General features: G+C 52.0%; 2 protein-coding genes across 4 annotated transcripts in view; both read left to right on the top strand.

Moving 5' to 3' along the window:
• ERN1 (endoplasmic reticulum to nucleus signaling 1) overlaps nt 1-14303 on the top strand; it is a 95829-nt gene extending 81526 nt beyond the window's left edge. Inside the window, exons 12-22 of one of the 2 annotated variants that reach the window (XM_059046901.2) lie at nt 569-760; nt 3207-3477; nt 4232-4322; nt 4548-4737; nt 5890-5989; nt 6222-6421; nt 10013-10160; nt 11211-11338; nt 12838-12961; nt 13401-13468; nt 14094-14303. In XM_059046901.2, coding sequence (XP_058902884.1) covers nt 569-760; nt 3207-3477; nt 4232-4322; nt 4548-4737; nt 5890-5989; nt 6222-6421; nt 10013-10160; nt 11211-11338; nt 12838-12961; nt 13401-13468; nt 14094-14303 — 1722 coding nt within the window. Of the gene's footprint in view, nt 1-568; nt 761-3206; nt 3478-4231; nt 4323-4547; nt 4738-5889; nt 5990-6221; nt 6422-10012; nt 10161-11210; nt 11562-12837; nt 12962-13400; nt 13469-14093 lie in introns of those variants that run through there. The other variant, XM_067022203.1, reaches the window with a different exon arrangement.
• ICAM2 (intercellular adhesion molecule 2) overlaps nt 13913-21502 on the top strand; it is a 32821-nt gene continuing 25231 nt past the window's right edge. The window contains exon 1 of one of the 2 annotated variants that reach the window (XM_067022209.1): nt 13913-14984. The gene's annotated coding sequence lies outside the window, so the exon portion shown is untranslated. The remainder of the gene's footprint in view (nt 14985-21502) is intronic. The other variant, XM_067022208.1, reaches the window with a different exon arrangement.

Raw genomic sequence — 21502 nt, 5'->3', positions numbered from 1 at the left:
CAGAGGGTTCTGATGCTTTTTAAAAACTTTGAAAAATAGTGGACTGTTTGAATACGTGGTTTTGTGTTTGGAGTTGCACTGAAAGTTGACAAGCAACATAAGAAAGCGGCTTTATTTATATCTGTGTGTGCGCGCATGTGTGTGTGTGTGTGCGCGTGGGGTTTTCCTTTTTAACATGAAATGCTGTTACCAGATTGACTCCCAACTTTCCGCCAGACTTGTTACCTATGACTTCAGAGTTCCCCCAAACATCAAATCTACCATGAAAGGATGTTTTTGCCTTTAATAAGGATTTTCAAAAGAATATACTATCTGAAGGCACTTTCAAAAGTGTTTCTCTAAAAACGTTTTTTGAGTAATGATACTATCACTGCAAGAGTGCATAGCCTCTCAAGGCAGTTGCTTTGAAAAAGGCAACAATTTTCTGGTTTTGTGGTCTTTAAAAAAATCCAACATGTCTCACACCGTAGTCATTCCTCGTAAATAGTCATTGCCTCTCTTTGCTGTTTGGCTCATTTATACTTAACTAGAAACTTTGCAGTGATGTCGCCACTCTCTCCCATGCAAGGTTATCGACCTGGTTGACCAGACTTCAGAAAATGCACCTACCACAGTTTCTCCAGATGTGGAAGAGAAGTTCGCTCATGCCCCCGCCAGGCCCGAGGCCCCTGTGGACTCCATGCTCAAGGACATGGCTACCATCATCCTGAGCACCTTCCTGCTCATTGGCTGGGTGGCCTTCATCATCACCTACCCCCTGGTAAAGCTCCGCTCCTTCCCTTTCCCCTCCCACGTGTTTCTGAACCTTTGCCCATCACCTGATGTCAGTGAGGTCCAGACAAAGGTGGCAAAGAAGCAAATACATTCTCTTCCCACTTTAAAGTCAATATTGGCTTATCTTCAAAAACATTGTAATTGGGTTTTCCTGGTGGCGCAGTGGTTGAGAGTCCGCCTGCCGATGCAGGGGACATGGGTTCGTGCCCCGGTCCGGGAGGATCCCACATGCCGCGGAGCGGCTGGTCCCGTGAGCCATGGCCGCTGAGCCTGCGCGTCCGGAGCCTGTGCTCCGCAATGGGAGAGGCCACAACAGTGAGAGGCCCGTGTACCCCCCCAAAAAAACCCATTGTAATTAAAGAGACACTCACTTCTCAGGAAAGGACAATTTTGTACCTACATCTTATAGTTTGACTGTAAGAACTGATTTGGAAACCTTGCTTACAAATCATTTTAAAAACTGTATTTTCTTTTTTTAAGACTACACATAATACATGAAAATCTGTTAACCTTTCATCCTTTAAAAACTGTCTGTTTAGGGACTTCTCTGGCGGTCCTGTGATTAAGACTTCACCTTCCAGTGTAGGGGGTGAGGGTTTGATCCATGGTCAGGGAGCTAAGATCCCACATGCCTCATGGCCAAAAAACCAAAACATTAAAACAAAAGCAATATAGTAACAAATTCAATAAAGACTTTTAAAATGGTCCACATTAAAAATTTTTTAAATCTTAAAAAAAAAAAGAAACCTGCCTGTTAGAGATATCAGGTAGAGTGAGAAAGGCAGCACGGTTATTCCTTTGACTTTCTAGTTGGAAATAAGTGGCTAAAATTACATAGTTGAGTAGGTTGTGGGTTGGATAAAATAGTCTGGAGGAATATTCTTTCTTTCTTTCTTCCTTTTTTTTTTTTTTTTTTTTGCCTCACCACACAGGTAACAGTATCTTAGTTCCCCGAGCAGGGATTGAACCTGGGCCCTCGGCAGTGAGAGCACAGAGTCCTAACCACTGCACCGCCAGGGAATTCCCTGGAGAAATATTCTTTCATCAAGATGCTTGGAGCATTGAAACCTTACCACCTTAGAACACAAGTGCTCCAAAAGCTCACATCCCCGTGGAGGAATGAGAATGACAGGCCCTTTATGGCACTTTCCATTTGTTAAAATGTGTCCACCTGCATTGTTTTTTGTTTTTTGCGGTATGCGGGCCTCTCACTGCTGTGGCCTCTCCCGTTGCGGAGCACAGGCTCCGGACGCACGGGCTCAGCGGCCGTGGCTCACAGACCCAGCCACTCCACAGCATGTGGGATCTTCCCAGACTGGGACACGAACCCGTGTCCCCTGCATTGGCAGGCGGACTCTCAACCACTGCGCCACCAGGGAAGCCCATGTTTTTGTTTTTTTTTAACCTCACCCAGTTCTTATTCTTATCTATGCCCTACCCACAAATAAAGAAACTTGACTCTGGGAAGTTAAATAACTTTCCCAAGGTAACTCAGCTAGTAGATGGAATTTCCAGGATTGCAACCCAAGTTGAAAGAAAGAGAGCGAGATCTCTAGAAAACTCCCAGGGGGGTGTTGGCTACACACCCATATCCCTGCAGTCACCTTCCCACACATGGGGCAGTAATTAATAATCACAGGTCGCTGCCACTTCAAACTATGATGGAATGAATTGTACAGACTAAATGAGAAGAGTGTGGGGCGTGGGGAAGGCAGCGTGATGAAATGGGAGTGGGACCTCGGCCAGGCTCCCTGTGTGTCAGCCCCACTCTGCCACATCCTGGCTGTGCAGCTGTGGGCAGATGGCCAGGTGACCCCAAGCCCCAGTGGCGTCCCCACCTCTGCACTGCTGGTGATCTGTGCACCGGCCTCTGTCACGTGCACAGCCATGGTAGACAGCAAGCCTGGGTCTTCCCTGTGTCCACCTGCTACCCATTCTTCCTGTTTGGTTTCACTCTTGCAACAATTCCCAGACTTTTGTGGATTTTTTTTTGGCCGCACCGTGGGGCACGCAGGGTCTTAGCTCCCCGACCAGGGGTTGAACCCACACCCTCTGCAGTGAGAACGTGGAGTCCTAACCACTGGACCACCAGGGAAGTCCCCCAGACTTTCATAAAAGTCCCGGAATTGTAGAGTTGACTGGAAGCCCCTCCCTCTGGCCCAGCCCTCCATCTCCAGTGGGATCCCTCCTCTGCTGCCCGTGCAGGGCCCCTCCAGCTGGGGGATGGGCTGTCCTGGGAAGTCTAACTGGCAGGAAGAGCTCCAATCGCTGACCGCGTTCTGCCCCGCGTGGCCTTCTCACTGGTCTCATCCTGCCCCGTGGGGTCACCTTAAGTGTCCCCTGTTCCTCCGCTGCAGGAGCCTGCCCCGTCCCGCCCGCTTGTGCGCTGGACGCTGGGCTGCACTGGCCGGGGTGTGGTTTTCTCTTCCCAGAGCAGACGTCAGCAGCGGCAGCTCCAGCACCAGCAGTTTCAGAAGGAACTGGAGAAGATCCAGCTCCTGCAACAGCAGCAGCTGCCCTTCCACCCACCTGGAGATGTCGCGGCTCAGGACGCCGAGCTCCTGGACTCATGCGGCCAGTACTCGGAGAGCTCAGCCACCAGCAGCCCCAGCACGTCCCCCAGAGTCTCCAACCACTCGCTCCACTCCAGCGGCTCCGCCTGCAAGGCTGCCACCAGCCCCTTCCCGGAGCAGGATGACGAGGGTAAAGCGAGTTGCCATTTTGGTGCCGCCTTCTCTTTCTTTGGAGCACGACCTGAGGACCGTAAAGCCCCATGCCCTTCCTGGGGGTCTCCACGGGATTATGAAGTGCTGTTCCCAAGGGTTCACCGAGGTCTCACCCCCATCCCCCCCCACTCTGGGGGCTGGGCTTCTGCCCATCCTGAGGCCTCTTCCCCGCAGAGGGAGCCGCCATGGCCCTCCCTCTATCTTGCTGCACAAAGGGCTGAGAGTCGCTGCTGACCAGAGGTGCACTGGCCCTCTGGTTCGAGAGCATCCCTGAGGCCGGCCAGTGGCCACGTGTAAAGGTGCAGCTGTTGATCTGCTTTAATCCGGGAGGTGGGCTCAGGCCGGTGGTCAGGGCCGGTAGTCAGAGGGGATTGATGCAGAACCAGTGCAGGAGACCTCAGAGTCCTGAGTGTCAGGCTGGACAATCTGCTACCGGTCTCTCCATTTCACGCATCCCCCGGCGCTACCTGCGTGTTTCCGGTGCAGACGTTTGGGTGGATCTGTAGAGAAGCCCTGTCTTCAGGCTTCTGTCCTCACAGTAATGAAAGTAAAAGCTGGAACAGAGGGCAGGGGCCGGCGAGGAGGGGGCCCAGCAGCTCCTGCTTGCCAGGGACCCCAAGGGCCTAAAACCTCTGAATCCTCATCCCTCAATCTGAGCTCAGGAAGCTTGTAGCCACTCTAGCCTCAAGGTTGTTTAGGTTATGTTTGTCCTTTTTTCTGTTCTGTCCCAGATGAGGAAACCAGCATGGTGATGGTTGGGAAAATCTCATTCTGTCCGAAGGACGTCCTGGGCCACGGAGCCGAGGGCACAATTGTGTACCGGTGAGTGGCCTGGAGAGCCCTGAGCCTTCACCACCTCCTGTGCAAGCTCCTGTCAGCGACCAGATGGAAGAGTTCCCCACGGGGGAGGTGATGGCCGCGGGGCGGGTGGTCGGGGCCCCCCGGGCTGTGAGGCCTTCGAGGCAGCCGCTGCGTCGGGTGGAAGGAGTCCCGCAGGCCCGGGTTCTCCTGGCGTTTCCACAGCCAACCCCACTCCTCGTCCTGCAGTGGCATGTTTGACAACCGCGACGTGGCCGTCAAGAGGATCCTCCCCGAGTGTTTTAGTTTCGCAGACCGTGAGGTCCAGCTGCTGCGAGAGTCGGACGAGCACCCAAACGTGATCCGTTACTTCTGCACCGAGAGGGACCGGCAGTTCCAGTACATCGCCATCGAGCTGTGCGCGGCCACCCTGCAGGAGGTGGGTGGCCCCAGGTCACCGACGGCTCCCTTCTCCCGGCAGCTCGGGCGCAGCTTTAGGGACTGCCAGTTTATTTACTTTTTAAATTTCTTTTCAGTAACTTTATTGAGGTTACAATACAACGTATTCGTTTTAAATGTACGGTTTGATGCATGCTGCCAAGGGTATGTACCCATTTTAACCACCAACAGTGGAGATGTAGAGCACTTTCCTCTCCCCAGATTTAGCTGTGTGGTCCCCTCGGCTGCCCGGGCCAGTCTGTGGTTGCAGTTGGTACCTCTCTCCCTCTCGGCCTCCAGGAAACGTGGTCGGTCCTTCCATCGCCGGTCAGGGCTGGTGTGGGCTGGGAGGATGCTAGTTGATGACTTGAGTCATTAAGATCATCCATTGAACCCCTTTTGCTCAGTTTCCAGGCTGTGCAGCTGTGCAACGGTGATATTTCAGTATCATTTGGCTTCATTGCAGGCTTACCTGTATGAGGCAATGAACTTGGGTTTCTTACCCTCTCATCATCTCATTATAAACTAGTAAGCTGGGGCTTTGTTTGTTTGCTTGTTTAAGTCAGTCTTTCAGGGGAAAAGAAAGTCTGCTGAAAAATATGGATTTGAACGGAGAATATTGTCAGTGAAACTTCCCATTTCTTTGTTAAAGTATGATCAGAGAAAACGAGCTGACCCAATACCAAATGTTAATTAAAGCAAAAACCTTCGGGCCGAATTTTTCTTTTTTTTTTGCAGTACATGGGCCTCTCACTGTTGGGGCCTCTCCCATTGTGCAGCGCAGTCTCAGCGGCCATGGCTCACGGGCCCAGACGTGAATTTTTCTAAATTAAATTGAATCACTTAAAAACGGAGAGAGAGGGGCTTCCCTGGTGGCACAGTGGTTGAGAATCCGCCTGCCAATGAAGGGGACACGGTTCGTGCCCCAGTCCGGGAAGATCCCACGTGCCGCGGAGCGGCTGGGCCCGTGAGCCATGGCCGCTGAGCCTGCACGTCCGTAGCCTGTGCTCCGCAACGGGAGAGGCCACAGCAGTGAGAGGCCCGCGTACTGGAAAAAAAAAAAAAAAAAAAAAAAAACGGAGAGAGAGAAGGTATGCTGAGGAGCGAAGTCCTGAGGGCCCTGTGCGTGACCCAGCCGTCACGTCTCTTGCAGTACGTGGAACAGAAGGACTTTGCCCACCTCGGCCTGGAGCCCATCGCCCTGCTGCAGCAGACCACCTCGGGCCTGGCCCATCTGCACTCCCTCAACATCGGTGAGAAGCCTCCCCTTATCAGGCGGGCGGACAACTTGCTCAGGTGGGCCTGGCCTCTGTCGAAGCTCTTTGCTGCCTCACGGGGTCCCTGTTGTTGAAGAAAGAGAGGACTGAACACATTTGGGAGCCAGAACCTTTACAGGCAGCAGCGGGTCTGTTGAGAATCTGAGGAGGGCGCATCCCCATTGCGGAAGGAGTCCAAGCACGGGACTAACCTGGAGTTTTGTGTTAGTTCACAGAGACCTGAAGCCACACAACATTCTCCTCTCCATGCCCAGCGCACACGGCAGGATCAAGGCCATGATCTCCGACTTCGGCCTCTGTAAGAAGCTGGCAGTGGGCAGACACAGCTTCAGCCGCCGCTCGGGGGTGCCCGGCACAGAAGGCTGGATCGCCCCAGAGATGCTGAGCGAAGACTGCAAGGAGAACCCCGTGAGTGTAGGCGTGGCTCTGTGAAAACTGCGGAAGCAGCCTCTTGTTCCTGGGGGGTTCAGAGGCTCCAGGCCCTGTGGGGCGGGCTGGAGCGCTTACTGCTGGAGAGGGACGTTTCTGTAGCGAAGAGCTTCTCCCCCAGCAGCACTCTGCTGGCACTCTAACTCTGTCTCCTGTCCAGAGGAATGAAAGGGGTGAATGTAGGCAGTTGTCTGTTTCTTCCCCCCACCCCCCACTCTTCCAATCCTTTCCCCCCCTATTTTGGGCAACTGGAAAATCAGGACTTGCGTAAGGTGAGCAAACTTCCAGTTTTCATTCTTTTTTAAATTTGTTTTTGTTTTGCCAGCTTTCTATTTTGAGAATTTTTAGACATACAGAAAATTGAGAGCAGTGAATACCTCTGTACCCCTACCTAGATTCAACATTCGTCCGTATTTTTCACCTTCTGTCTGTTCCTGCAACCATTCAAATATGAGTAGCAGGCCCCCCAGCCCTTTACCTTAAACACTTCAGCACATGCCTCCCAAGGACAGGTACATTCTACCTCCTGACCACCTCCCCATGCTAACACCTCAGCCATTAATACTGTTTCCACTGATACCTAGTATCCTATCCATATTCAAGTTTCCCCAGTTGTTCACCAGATGTCTCTTTTTTTTTTTTTTTTTTGTGGTACACGGGGCTGTCACTGTTGTGGCCTCTCCCGTTGCGGAGCACAGGCTCTGGACGCACAGGCTCAGCGGCCATGGCTCACGGGCCCGGCCGCTCCGCAGCATGTGGGATCCTCCCGGACCGGGGCACGAACCCGTGTCCCCTTTATCGGCAGGCGGACTCTCAACCACTGCGCCACCAGGGAAGCCCACCAGATGTCTCTTATAGAGCTGGTTTCTGTAAACCAGGACCCAGTTAGGTGTGTTTGTTACATTGCACTTGATTCTGTCTCCTTTCATCAACACAGTTCTCCCAGCTTTCTTGTCCCACGACGGTGGCTCTTTGCAGAGTCGGGGCACTTCTCTGTAGAATGCCTCACTCGGGATTCGCTCACTCCTTTCCTCTTGGTGGTATTTAACTTGCCTGTTCCTTGTATTCCTGTGAACTAGACATAGGTCTAGGGGCTTGACTAGATTCAAGTTAAGTGTTTTTGGTAAGAACAGTCCCAGTCGGGTTGTACCATTACTGCATCCCTAATGGTGATGCCGAGTTGAAGCAGCTGGTGCAGGTGGTGACACTGGCATCTCCCCTTGGTTAGGACTGTGTGGGGCGATACTCTGGCAGTCACTCACCTGATGGTTCAGCATCCATGGGCAATCCTTGCCTGAATCACTGCATTCAGTAGAAATTCTACATTTATTAGCTGACATTTTTCTGTAAAGAAGAACTTTATTTATATTTCTTTTCTCTCTCTCTCTCTCTGTGGACTCATGGATTTTAAAAAAAATAGCAGTATAATCCATTATAGTTCTTATTTATTTTTGCTTGTTTTTGCTTTTGTTCCTATTCCTTTTGGTACTCAAATTGTTTGAGTTTGGCCAACAGGAGGCCCTTCTCACTGGCTTCTGCATCCTTTTGCTGAGGGTCCAGTCGTGTTTGAGCACCTTGCTTTCTAGCCCAGTAAGACATTGGAGGATTATCTGGCGCTCCCCGATCAGACCTGGATGGGATCAGCCATCCTAAAATAAATTAGATTCAGTGGAGCCTCTTATCCTACTCACTGGGGACCGCAGCTGGTCAGTTAATCAAAAAGGTCAGTTACGATGAAGAATCATAAGGAAATACATACACACCTTAAACATTTTATTTTAACTTAAAGTAAGTAACATGACTCTTTAAGGAATTCTTTGATGTAAGACAAGATCTTATTTTTGACTTGGGTCCAACTGAATGGAGTTGTTCGTTTCCTCTCTTGCATGAAGCACACTCACATGCCTTCTGTCACTTCTAGATCGAGACTCGGACATTTCAGACACCCCCCAAGCAATTTGAAAGCAGAATCCTAGGTTTCAGCTATTTATGTCCTGTCGCTTACAGTTGAGTCTCCCACATCTAATTCCACAGCAGTTTTTGTAGCAACTCCCTCGCACTGAGTCTTTCCAAAGATTCAGCTTACCTCAAACTTGGAGGCCCGTGTATTTTTTCAGCTTATGGAGTATTTAAACTACAAGGACAAGTGGCAGAAATGAGTTTGGGAAAGAACGTAACTGAGCCTAGAGATGAGCCCATAGAGTTGGGGGCAGAGGGGCCCAGCATGTGGGACGCAAGCCCCCAGGGGGCTGCATGAGTGGTGAGGATTCTGGGGAGTCATGCAGCATGGGCTGCAGAAAACGGGAAATGGGGAGCATTAACGACACAGTCAGTAGGTGAGAAGTGGCCACCAGGTGAGCGCTTCAGTGGTGGTGGACTTGTTCCTCCTGTCCTGAATCTGTCACCCACCTAAGGAACATTCTGGTGAAGTAGGACAAAGATGACTGGGTTCAGGAATAAGACCTGCATCTTGTCCTGGTTTGTCGCTATCCAGCAGTGACCCTGGGCTTTTCATTGAGCCTTTCTGTCCGTGTCTTCATCTGGGGATGGTGACATTTGCTCTGCTCACCTCACAGCGCTCTTGTGAAGGGTGTGTTTTCTCCAGTGAGGAAGGTGATGAGCTCCTGGCTTTCTCTCACTAGAGCCTCATGTTGTCTGGTGGAGAATCCGAGTGGTGGGGCCTGACATGAGGGACCCAAGCCGTGCTCGGGAGCCATCCCAGTGTAACACCCCATGTAGACAAGCTAGGCATCATACATGCACATTTCACCTGTAGGCATGGAATGGTTTCAGGGGATAAGTGAGACGTGTTATTAGATAACATCAAAGTGAGCTCACTGGAAACTTGTTAACTAATCTTTTTCTGGGACTGTTTTTGAACCAAAAACTTTTTTTTTTTTTTTTTTGGCCATGCCATGTGGCTTGCGGGATCTTAGTTCCCTTACCAGGGATCAAACCCGCGCCCTCGGCAGTGAAAGTGCGGAGTCCTAACCACTGGACCACCAGGGTATTCCCACCAAAAACTGTCGTTATTTCGTTTATTAACCCAGTGTTAAGACCTGTCAAATGTGGGCACCTTGGAAGTCCATGGGGGTACAACAGGGAAGCAAACGCACAGAAATTCCTGCCCACGAGGAGTTCCGTGCTGGTTGGGTGAAGAATAACTAGCAGCAAGGAGAGAGCCTCCTGTGGGCCGAACACTGCTTTGAGCCACCGTTTTCCCACTTAGTGTGTGCATCTAACCTTCACAACAGCCCTATGGGGTCATCCTCATTTCATGGTCATGGATGCTGAAGTGCAGAGTGACCAGGGGGCGTCCGAGGGCCAGTGGCAGAGCCAGCAGGCATCCCAGGCATTGGCTCCAGAGCCCAGTTCTCCACTGGGACCTCCAGCACTCGTGTGGCACCTGCAGGGCGCCCAGCACTGCTCTGAGGCCATCAGAACTGTCAGCCGGTTCTCCCAAGGCACCTTCTAGGTGGAAGAATCAGCAGCAACAACCCCTTCCTCTGCTGCTGAGTTAGAATGAGAATTCTCCCCTGAAGTCCTCTGATGCCCCGAGTTTCTTTTCAGACCTACACAGTGGACATCTTCTCTGCGGGCTGCGTCTTTTACTACGTGATATCTGAGGGCAGCCACCCTTTTGGCAAGTCCCTGCAGCGGCAGGCCAACATCCTCCTGGGCGCCTGCAGCCTGGACTGCCTGCACCCTGAGAAGCACGGTGAGCGGGCAGCAGGGCTGGGGGGCCCCGGGAGCGGCCCCTGCAGGCGGGGGTGGGACCAGCTCTGACTCCCCAGAGGCCCTTCTTTCTAGCTGCTCGCCCTTTGGGCCTCAGCGAACTGATGACTGGGTCCAGAGCTGGTGGAGGGCTGGGTAGGGTGTCCTCGAAGCGCCACCTTTTAAAGCCAAGCAGCTCCCAGGTTCCTTGAGGAACCTGGATGACCTGTGTGACCTGGGTAAGGCCCCCTAGGGGGACCTCTGTTTTCCAGCTTGTGACGCGTGAGGGTTAAATAATCTGAGGTCCCTTCCTGCCCTGACGTCTGGGGAGACGGAAAGGCCACGCTACATACACTGGGCTCTCGTGTGTGGGCCAGTGGTCAGCGCGTGCGGCCTGGGCTGAGGACAGGCTGGGTCCTCGCTCTCCAGGCACGCAGGTGACAAGTCTTTCTGCCTGACTTCAGGGTTTCCCACATTATAATTGGCCTGTGACACCCCACTGTTGCCTTCTGAAAAAATTTAAACTACCTTACTGTTTTGCTCATGGATTAATTTTCCTTAGTCCCTGGAGACAAAACAGATTAGCATAAAGGCCCAGAATCCCATTATACAGTGATGAATGACTGCTGCTAATACCTTTGTATATATTATTCTGATCATCTGTCTAGACGTGTCTGCATATTTTTATAAAAATGGGGTTAAATAGTGCATAGTATTTTGCAGCACGCTCGTTTTTAAACTTCATCCTGACTCTCTCTGCATCTGTCCACGTTCAGCCGGCACGTGATCCTGGCGGCCCACAGTCCAGCACGTGGAGGCACAACGGTGTCACCCGAGCCTCTGATATCAAGTACTTCCAGTCACTCTTTTTCACTAACTGCGCAGTGAGGACTCTCCTTAGCTGAAGTCTCGTGCAAGCTCTTATGTTATTGGATTGAGTTCCTGTCCATAGAACTTTGAGTCACAGGGCATGCAGACTGTCAGGGTTTTGGGTATTTGTTTGTGGCTTTAGGCTGGTAATAACGAGTCACATGTTTATTTTCCTCCTTTGTAGAAGACGTTATTGCCCGGGAGTTAATAGAGAAGATGATTGCAATGGATCCTCAGAAGCGCCCATCAGCAAAGCATGTGCTGAAACACCCGTTCTTCTGGAGCCTAGAAAAGCAGCTCCAGTTCTTCCAGGTGGAGACATTTGTTTTCTTTCTCAAAAATCTTCATGTAACCTTTCCAGTTTTTGTTCCAGAAACTACAGCAAAGGACAAAGAATAAAACAAATGACCCCATAATTCCATAACCGAGAGATAACCACAATTGACATTTTAATATATTTTCTTCATACGGGCAGACCGGGTTTGGCTCCAGACCACCCTGATAAAGCAAATGTCGCAATAAAGTGAGTCACATGAACTTTTTGGTTTCCCGGTGCATATAAGAGTTCATGTTTACACTATACTGTACTCTAAGTGTGCGATAACATTACATCTGAGGTCAGGTGTCTTCCAGGGACCTTCAAACTAGCCAGGCCACTTTGTTGTGTGTGTGGTTTTTTTTAAACATTATTAACATTTTTTATTAATGTCCTTCTTTATTTATTTATTTAATTGGCTGCTCCAGGTCTTAGTTGTGGCACACGGGTTCCCTAGTCTAAGCATGTGGGTTCTTTAGTTGCGGCATGTGAACTCTTAGTTGCGGCATGCATGTGGGATCTAGTTCCCCGACCAGGGATCAAACCTGGGCCTCCTGCATTGGGAGCGCAGAGTCTTAGCCACTGGACCACCAGGGAAGTCCCTAGCCAGGTCACTTTGATGATGACAAGATGTAGAGCAGGAATGAAGCTCACACAAAGGGACCGTCACCCCACCAGGGTTAGGATGTAAACTCTCAGTATCTCCAAGTCACGTGTCTTGCGAACACCCCCCCGCCTTCCATCCGCGTCACTAGCTGTACCGACTTTGCGGCTCAGCACCGTGTGCCCCCCGTGTACCCGAGTTGACCATCAATACCCCCGCAAGGCTTTCTTCCCACAACTGCAAGTTAGACGGTCAGCCAGTCTGACTTCATCTTCATCAAAGAAAGAAAAGACTTATGGGCCCCATGAGGCTGCTTGGTGGACCTGTCTCACTAGCAGGGGCTCAGAGAGGCCCGTGCTCAGGTGCGTACCTCGGACCCTGAGCAGGATTTAGATCCAGGGCCGGGGCCTCCAGAGCCCACACTCTTGTCACCAGCTTTTCTCCTCTGAAAGATGTCTTGGCTTCATCTGTCTTTCCTAATTGTTTGAATGAGGAGTGACAGCCCTGCATCAGTCATGGCTCTGAGCATGTCCTGTTCCAGTGGGTACACAAAAGTCACAGGATGCGAATCAAAATGGACCTTTTTTTTTTTGGTTCATCGATGAATACGGATTGCACATGTGGCCCTGTGTGGCATGTATGTGTGAAACACGGGGGAGGCACCGCGTGTCTGAGGTAGAGATGGTCCGTGTGGGCCTCTCCTCAGCAAGTGGCAGACGGGGCTGCTCCCGTGGAAGAGGTGATGGACAGCGGAGAAGGCAGGACGCTTGCTGCTCGGCTCTGGGCCAAGGCTCAGGCAGGGGTGGCCGTCCCGGCACTCAGCGTGGCCGTCCTCTGGCTCTCAGAGCCTCTGCACACTGACTGTTACCCGTTGCCCTGTCTCCCTTCCAGGACGTGAGTGACCGGATAGAGAAGGAGTCCCTAGACGGCCCGATAGTGAAGCAGCTGGAGCGCGGCGGGCGGGCTGTGGTGAAGATGGACTGGAGGGAGAACATCACTGTCCCTCTCCAGACAGGTGACCTTGCGGCGCCCCCGGCGTCAGTGTTGGTGGAAGCTGTTCAAAAGCAGCAGCTGTTTCTGAGAAGCAGACTTGGAAACGGCAACTCCAGGCCGTTTGGGGCTCCAAACACCGCTTCTGGGATTGAGGCTACCTGTGGTTTGGATACAGGTCACACCATTGCTCTGACGCATGTCCCAGTTGTCTCTCAGAGGGACAGGTCAGTGACAGGTGTCATGCTCTTGGCGGTCATTTCTGATCGCAGGTGAGAAAGGGAGGTGGAATTCAGACTAACACTGCCGCCCTGGGGTTCAATCTGGGAAGTGTTCCTGCCAGCGACAAGAATGGACTTAGGTCATGATTTGGTCTGATTGCTTGATCCCCAGGAGCCCCAGGAATTGTTTTCTTTCTAAATCTGTTTGTCTGTTACATTGCCTGCCTTGTTTTTTTTTCCTAGATCTGCGTAAATTCAGAACCTATAAAGGCGGCTCTGTCCGAGATCTCCTCCGGGCCATGAGAAATAAGGTGAGGGCTATGAGCACACGGCGGGCTGGGCGGGGCCGCAGCGCTGCCTCCCCTGCTCATATCCCTTCTCTGGGGGTCCTCCAGCCCCTCTGGATGAGGACCTCACAGAGGCTGGAAGGACTTGGCTGCACAGTAAACACTAGAGGCTGCTTCTTCCCCTGAATGAACTTTCTCTCCAGGGATGTTGAGGCGGGGATACAGGTCACAGTGCAGCCTCTGCTAGAAGCGGGCTCCCAGGTGTTACATCCTTTGCTGACTTGTTTGGTGCCTGGATCTGCACCGATAAACTCCTTCTGACTTCTGGCGGGGCCCTTCCAGCCCGGGGCTGGCCCCGCCCGCGCCGGCCTCGCCCCGCCTTCCCCGCGCCGGGCCTCGCCCAGCCTTCCCCGCGCAGGGCCTCGCCCCGCCCTCCCCGCGCTGGGCCTCGCCCCGCCCTCCCCGCGCAGGGCCTCGCCCCGCCTTCCCCGCGCCGGCCTCGCTCCGCTCGGAGGCCTCCCGCGAAGGAGGGGAAGCGGCCCAAGGACCAGCCTAACGGTCGGTCTTTCTTGAGCGAGGGTCTTGCCCGGGTCCCGCGGGCTTCTCTCTGCTAACCGTGGGTCTGTGTTTCCCCCGCTCCCGTCTACAGAAGCACCACTACCGGGAGCTGCCCGAGGAGGTGCGGGAGACGCTGGGCCCCCTCCCTGACGGTTTCGTGCGCTACTTCACCTCGCGCTTCCCCCACCTCCTCTCCCACACCTACCGTGCCATGGAGCTGTGCCGCCGCGAGAGGCCCTTCCAGCCCTACTACTACGAGCCCCCTGAGCCCCGGCCTCCAGTGACTCCAGACGCCCTCTGAGCCAGGCGGCCTCCGTGCCGGCGGCCCCGCTGGGACCAAGGGCCTGGTCTCTACAAGTCACAGCCTGGCGTCTCCTGCCGAGCAGGGAGACCAGGCTCCAAAGCCAAGTGCCTCGAGCTGCCTGCTCTGCAGCCAGCAGGGGAGGATGCTGACCCCGGGAAGTGGGAGACGTGACCCCGCCGCCCCCCCCCCCCGCCCCGACCCACGAGGGAGCTGGGAAGACTGGCCGTGAAAGCTTGACCATGGGGGGACGGCTGCGAAGGAGGGCCATTCCCAGAGACAGAGGGGAGGACCCTCTGCATTCTCCTGGATAAACTCTCTTCAGACTTTCGTTTCTTTTAAAACTTCCTGTGAGATGCCAGTCTGTGGGCCTTTAAGGAAGAAAGCTGAGGGAACCCTCAGCGGTGCCTGCGTGCTGGGACCCGGAGCATCTCTCTCTTGGACCAGCCGGCCCGAGGTGCACTAAGTGCAGCCTCTGCTAGAAGCAGGGCTCCGGAGGAGAGGGTGCCCAGGAGGAGGAGGACCTTCCGAGGGCGTCATCCCCAGGGATCGGAGATGCCTCACTGATCACAGCCGCGCCGACAGGTTCCCAGGTCACTGTAACCAGTGTTTCCTCGGGGGTGGCAGAGCCCTGAGGGTGGGGACGCGGTGTGGGGAGAGGCCAGCCTGGAACTCTGGAAGGTGAGTCTGTGTCTGCGGGTCTCTCAGAAACAAAGGATGCTGTGTCCTGAGACAGCTGTGGCCCAGGGCAGCGGTGGCCTGAATGGTGGCCTTTGGTGGAGTCGTGCCCTGGGGTGCTTGGGGATGTTTAGGAGCATTTGGGGACAAGAGGTGATAAGTCCCCTGGCCATGAAGGAAAGCAGCTCCGACCCAGGCAGGGACAGGCTTTTGGGACCAGAGGGGAGCAGGCCAAATGGGACACTCACGGCCCCCCGGCTAGAGCCCTGACCAGCAGGTAGGCGATGAGGCTGCTCTGTCCCTGGGGCCGGCCGGACGGGCCAGGGGTTAGAGGGCCAAGGCCAGGGTCACCACACACTTCGTGGGCAGGCTTTTATGTTTCTCTTGGCAGATTTTAATAACTTTATATTTTGATCATACTGTAGAATGCTACATTAGCGTGAGCTAAACTTAACTTGAAGCTTGTGAGGAAGTAATGCAAGATATAGAATACATCTCCTATTTTGTAAGGTACCCAAAGTCCCATCCCCTCCAGAAAGAATGTTCATATGTAGAACATTCTCTAATGCTGAAGAGTAAAACGTTATAGCAACATGTATGAAAGTTATATTTTCTAAATTATGTCAATACCATGGGATTTTTTCCCCCTAAAATTAATATAATTTTTAACTTTAGTTTTAGTCAAAAATTCCTCTGTCTTTTCTCTACGGAGAGCCTTAGAGGTTAAATGCAATCAGGGTACCATGTAAGGAAGCGTTTTGTGTGTACTTTCTCCAGCCAGGGGAATGGATCGTTGCCGTTCGGTCCTAGTGAACCCAGAGACTCCTCCCGGGAGGAAGAATGTTACTGTCTAGTTTTACTAACTGACAGAGAAATCTCTGTGTCTTCTCCTTGTAAGACGTTTTCTGGTGGTGGATTTGAATGAGGGCCACTCATCAAAAGCGCTCATTCTGCCTTCAGAGAATTCAGTTCCCTTCCTTTCCTAATGCCTAATGTCACTTTTTTTTCTTTTCTCCTTTAATATTATCCTACATCTTTAAACCTCATCAGTTACCTCATTTAGACCTGGGAACCCCGGCATCCTTGGTCAGCATCCTGGTGTCTTGTACCACGCTGTCCGTTTTTCAGGAACACAGCCGCACGGTTTTCTTCTCTCGGCTCTGACGCTCCTGAGCCAGCCCCCTCCCGCGCTGTTCTGTGGCGGCTCTGTAGGTCGCTTTGCCGCCGGGCCTGATAGTGAGACAGTACAAAGTGGAGAAGGTGCCACAAGCGATTTAAAGGACCGTCAGCTTCCTGTGTTGGGGGCAGAGGGGGCGGGGGGGTGGCGGCGGTGGCGAGGCAGCTGCCTTGCCTCGTGGTCGCTGCTGAAAGTTGTCTCTGAGTAGTAGCCGGGTCATTCTCAGCAGCCCAGGGTTTATGTCATCTCTCTGTTTTGGCCCAGCTTGCCTCCAGGATAGCTTTTGAAAAAATTCCTTTTCTGCTTGCAATACTAGTTTTTAACCACCCAACTTTCTTAAACTCATTTATTCAGTGTAGTTTATTTGAGCACTTACTATATGAGCTGGGCAGGATATCACATGCTAGGGACACAGGTGAACAAAACAGGCAAAACCTCAGCTTTCATACGAGCCAGTGACAGAGAGATGGCACGTGAGTAAATATCAGTGCTGCAAAGAAGATGCGGGCGTGGGGAAGGGCGTGCGTTTGGGGTTTTCACCCATCAGATCCGGGGTCAGATTGCCTTCTGTCTATCTTCTCTCCGTCACCTTTGGGAACCCAGTCACCCGTCAGTCCTCCAGGTGGCTTGAAAAGGTCTCTTTTTTTTTTGAGGTACGCAGGCCTGTCACTGTGTGGCCTCTCCAGTTGCGGAGCACAGGCTCCGGACGCACAGGCTCAGCAGCCATGGCTCACGGGCCCAGCCGCTCCGTGGCACGTGGGATCTTCCCGGACCGGGGCACGAACCCGTGTCCCCTGCCTCGGCAGGCAGACTCTCAACCACTGCGCCACCAGGGAAGCCCGAAAAGGTCTCTTGTGGGCACCATCTGGTTTATCACATCCTGGTCTCTAGAATTCTGGTTTCCTGTTGTGCTCAGCGCAGCGGGAAGGTGTCTTTCTTTCTCGAAAAGAGGGTTCTGCAGCCTGCTGCGTGCCCTGTCACGGCTGAGCTGTTTGATCTTTAGTACGATTCTTGGAAGGCTGTTTGACTTTTTACAAGTACACCATCTTCATCTTTAAGACAGAATTTATTCGCATCTGTTAGGGATCCCAAGGACACCATAATCTATTTAAATCTTGTGTTGACCCTTGTATTGAATCTGTCTTTGGCACACCTGCCAGAATTCTCATGTTGCTTATTGAGTCCTTTTAACTTCGATTTTTAGAGAGCTCCACCTGTCACTGGGCACCGGAGTGTCTGCACTCTTGGGAATCGTTGGTGTTACAATGATAAGTCACACTAAACCACCTGGTGGCTGATGTATAAAATCCCAGATGCAAAGGTCCCCTCCCATCTCCCCCTCACTCGGTGCAAGAGTCATCATAGGCTCTTCCTAGGGAGACATTATTCAGACCCATTGCATGTATTTCAGTGGAAGAGCCACAGGTTAGTGGGTCCAGCAAAGTGTTTCCTTCCCACCAACTGGAGAAGAAAGGTCCTTATCAGAGCTCTCCCTGATTCTTTGGGGGAGGTTTTGTGTGAACACTATTCATTTATCACCGCGGTGAAAGATGAACTGGTGGTTGATCTGACCTCGAAGGTGTAGGGGGGCCTTTGGGTTGCCGGGCTTTGTCCTCTTGGCCACTTTCTTCTCTGAAGTTGGACTGTGGCCAGGCTTGGATTTCCTGGGACTGTTCTCATTGTGCATCTCTGTTCATCAGATCCTCAGCCTTGAAGTCCTCCAGGAAGATGGGCTGGTTCCGTTTTCACAGCCTTCTGTGCTGGAAGACAGAGCACAGCACACCCTTAAGGAGCCTGTTTAAATTCTCTTTAGCTTTCTCTCTGCTCATTTAGCTTCTGAAATCCCTCTTCCTTGTATTTTCCAGTGTTTCTTTTCCTTGGCCACCCTTCACCATCCTGGAGTAGTTGTTTCAGTTGACTGTGGTCTGGCGCGTTGGCCTCGCCTGGAAGAAAGTCTCCAGGTGTCCTGTACAGACGAGCCAGAATTCTGCCTTCCAGTGTTGGACCCTTTATCCTTTAAACCAAAGTGTCTCCTCTTCCTGTACTTGGTTTTCTTTATGAAACAGTGATTTCCACGAGTAACAGGTTCTGATTTTTTTAATCGGCACTTAAATCCTGTCTGTATTCATTGGAAAACCACAGAGACAGCATCTGCGATGAGCCTCCCCGCTAGAGCAACCTTACCCAACACTTCCAGCCAAAGTCCCCACCCCACTTACCTCACCCCGTGCTCTTGAGTGTCTGGCGGGTACAGTATTCCTTTTCAGTGTCCCAGAAGCTCTGACGGGGGAGTCCCCGCTTACCTAGAAAGCATTACTGGTCAACTCTGCAGCATTCCCAGATGCAAACGTTATGTAGTGTTCTTCTTGCAATGACCTATTTATTTAACCTATTTATATTTATTTAATTTTTACTCTGAAGTGTATCCAGTGACAATTGCACTTGCTTAAAGCACATCAGATTTGCTTTGGACAACACCCCTGACCATTTTAAAACTGGAAAAGGAAAAGTTATACTGTATCCTTCCACAGGATGGACGCCTTATAGTAGTTTTGTCATTAAAGGATAAATAATTTGGTTGGGGTAAAAAAAGTGATTTTTTTTTTTTTAATTCTGTGCCATTGTGTTTTCTCTGTGGACAGTTAATTGTTTGATGGGTCTGTGTTAATTGTGATACAATCCTCTGTGGAACCTAAAATCCTCTTTTTAGCTTTATATTTTATAAACTGCCAGATTGTACAATTTTTATGTGTATTTTTAAAGCTTGATGTGAGGGTATCTAAGTTAAACGGCCTATTTTTGTACCTCTTGTACAGTTTTATAATTCTGCTGATTGATAATGGCACCTTATGTTGAGCCAACCACAAATAAAAGTAGTTTTAGATTTGGAAGCCAGCTCCATCTTCTTAAAGACTTGACCACCACTCTCAGACCGGGGGTCGTTCTTGGCTGTCTTCCTGGGTAGGAGTCTGGCTGGTGTAGCGGGAGCAGTGGGCCAAGCAGTGGGCCTAGCAGTGGGAGGATGGATGGGAGGGGTGTGTTTGTTTACTTGCTGGTGTTCATGGCAGGGTCCGGGGGCTGAGAGTCCTCCTTAGTTTCTGTGGGCAAAGCTTCCTTGAAACACTGCAGGAAGTCCCCCAAAGTATTGATTTGGGCTGAATTCCAGGAAGGTGGCCATGTTGGGACAGACATGCCTCCTGATAAGGCGGGGTTTGGGGCAGGTGTAAATAGGTTATAGGACCAGGAAATCCACAGGGGAAAAACACCAGGGAGGTAACTCAGCCAACACAGCTATGGGAAAGCCACAGCCTGTACGTGTCAGAAGCACATAAGACATCCGCCCAGACGCCAGAGAATGAGCTCAGCAGCCAGTCTGTTGGATTTTAGGATCCTGCCAGCATGCCTTCACCTTCTCTTACCCCATCCGCTCTGGTGAAATCAGAGGGGCCTCTGCTTTCTCTTGCACCACCAGGAAGGAGCTGCTCACAGGAGGACCCTGAGGGCCCACCGGCCCCAGGACAGCGTAGCAGGGACTCTGCGGGGAGGCTGGCTCCCTCAGCTCTACCAACCCGCATCCCATCCCCCACTCCCCACCCCACCCCCGCCCAGTGGGCACCAGGAGTGCACCTGAGAGCCATGGACACACCCTCTGTCCGAAGCACTGGTCCTTGGATGCAGCCAAATCCAAGGGAGCACGCGGGGTCTCAGGACCCTGTTGGCACCTGCTGGCTGCTTCCTGTTGCTTGATGGCAGCAGAGACAGCTCTTGGGTTCCCCGCAGAGCTATTAAGCTAGGGCTGGGATCGTGTCCTGGACTGGCTGGTAGCACCCTCAGCTGCCCCTGAGGAGAGGGAGAGGTGCGGGCCCTCAGGAGGGAGGCCAGCAGGTGATCAGGCCAGGGCCACAGTCTCAGGGCACTGAGGTAGTAGGGTGTGTCGCTTTCTTGCTGAGTCAGGGTAGGGCTGGGAAGAGGATGTTTTTTTCTGAGTGTTTTTGTTATTAAGTACCTGTTCAGATATACCCACCTGTATTCCATCAGTGAATGCACCTATTTGTACTATCTTTCTATGTTTGTCCCATCTCTCTTATGTGTGCTAGACCCATGCCTTAGCTTCACGAGACCGTAACAGCCAACATCACAGCCCAGCCTGCTTGCCCTTCCCGTGGGGCTGGGCACTGCACTGGGGCGTCTGTGCCCCAGTGGCTGGTGGGCCTCATTCCTCTCTCCCTGCAGACCAGTATTTCCCCAAGATCAAGAACATTTAAATGAAATTAGAGCATTCTTTAACACCATACACAAAAGCTCAAAATGGATTAAAGACCTAAATGTAAGGCCAGATACTGTAAAACTCATAGAGGAAAACAGGCAGAACACTCTCTGACATAAATCACAGCAATATCTTTTTCAATCCATCTCCCAGAGTAATGGAAATAAAACCAAAAATAAACAAATGGGGCTTCCCTGGTGGCGCAGTGGTTGAGAGTCGGCCTGCCAATGCAGGGGACGTGGGTTCGTGCCGCGGTCCGGGAAGATCCCACATGCCGCGGAGCAGCTGGGCCCGTGAGCCATGGCCACTGAGCCTGCGCGTCCAGAGCCTGTGCTCCGCAACGGGAGAGGCCGCAACGGTGAGGGGCCCGCGTACCGCAAAAAAATAATAAATAAATAAATAAACAAATGGGACCTAATGAAACTGAAAAGCTTTTGCACAAAAAAGGAAACCATAAACAAAACGAAAAGACAACCCACAGGATGGGACAAAGTTTTCGCAAATGATGCTACCGACAAGGGATTAGTCTCCAAAATTTACAAACGGCTCATGCAGCTTAATATCATCAAAACAAAGAACATTTAACATCCTTCGCTTTGGTGAGAGACTGCCTAGACCCTTTGCCAAGGCCCCAAATCAGGTCATGAGCCCGTGTCTGGGCCAATGAACTGTGGGCAGAGGAGCAGGGGTGGTGAGACCATGGCAGCCCCTGGGAAACCATGTTGGAAGACGGCAGAGGTTCCTGGGGGAAGTTTCCTGAAACAGGAGAGGCAGGACGGGCAAGAGAGCAACTGTGTAAGTAAACTTGGCCTCTGAGGGGGCTGGCAGGTGAGTCCAATAAGTACTCTTCCCTGCCCCCTCCTCCCTGAGCCTCTCCAAATCCACCTTCCCCTGCCCAGCCTGCCTCAGTGATTTGGATGAAGCCACAGAAATACGCTCGGCAAGTTTGCTAGCAGGCAACGCAAAGCTAGAAAGAGTAACTAATCACCAAGACGATGCATGACCCGATTAGAAGTTCAGAAGATATCGGGAAACCAGAATGCTGAGCCCAAACAAAGGTGATGGGAAACGCATCAG

The sequence above is a fragment of the Kogia breviceps genome, chromosome 19, assembly GCF_026419965.1.
Source record: "Kogia breviceps isolate mKogBre1 chromosome 19, mKogBre1 haplotype 1, whole genome shotgun sequence".
NCBI lineage: Eukaryota > Metazoa > Chordata > Mammalia > Artiodactyla > Physeteridae > Kogia > Kogia breviceps.
This window is presented reverse-complemented; position numbering and strand designations above follow the sequence as displayed.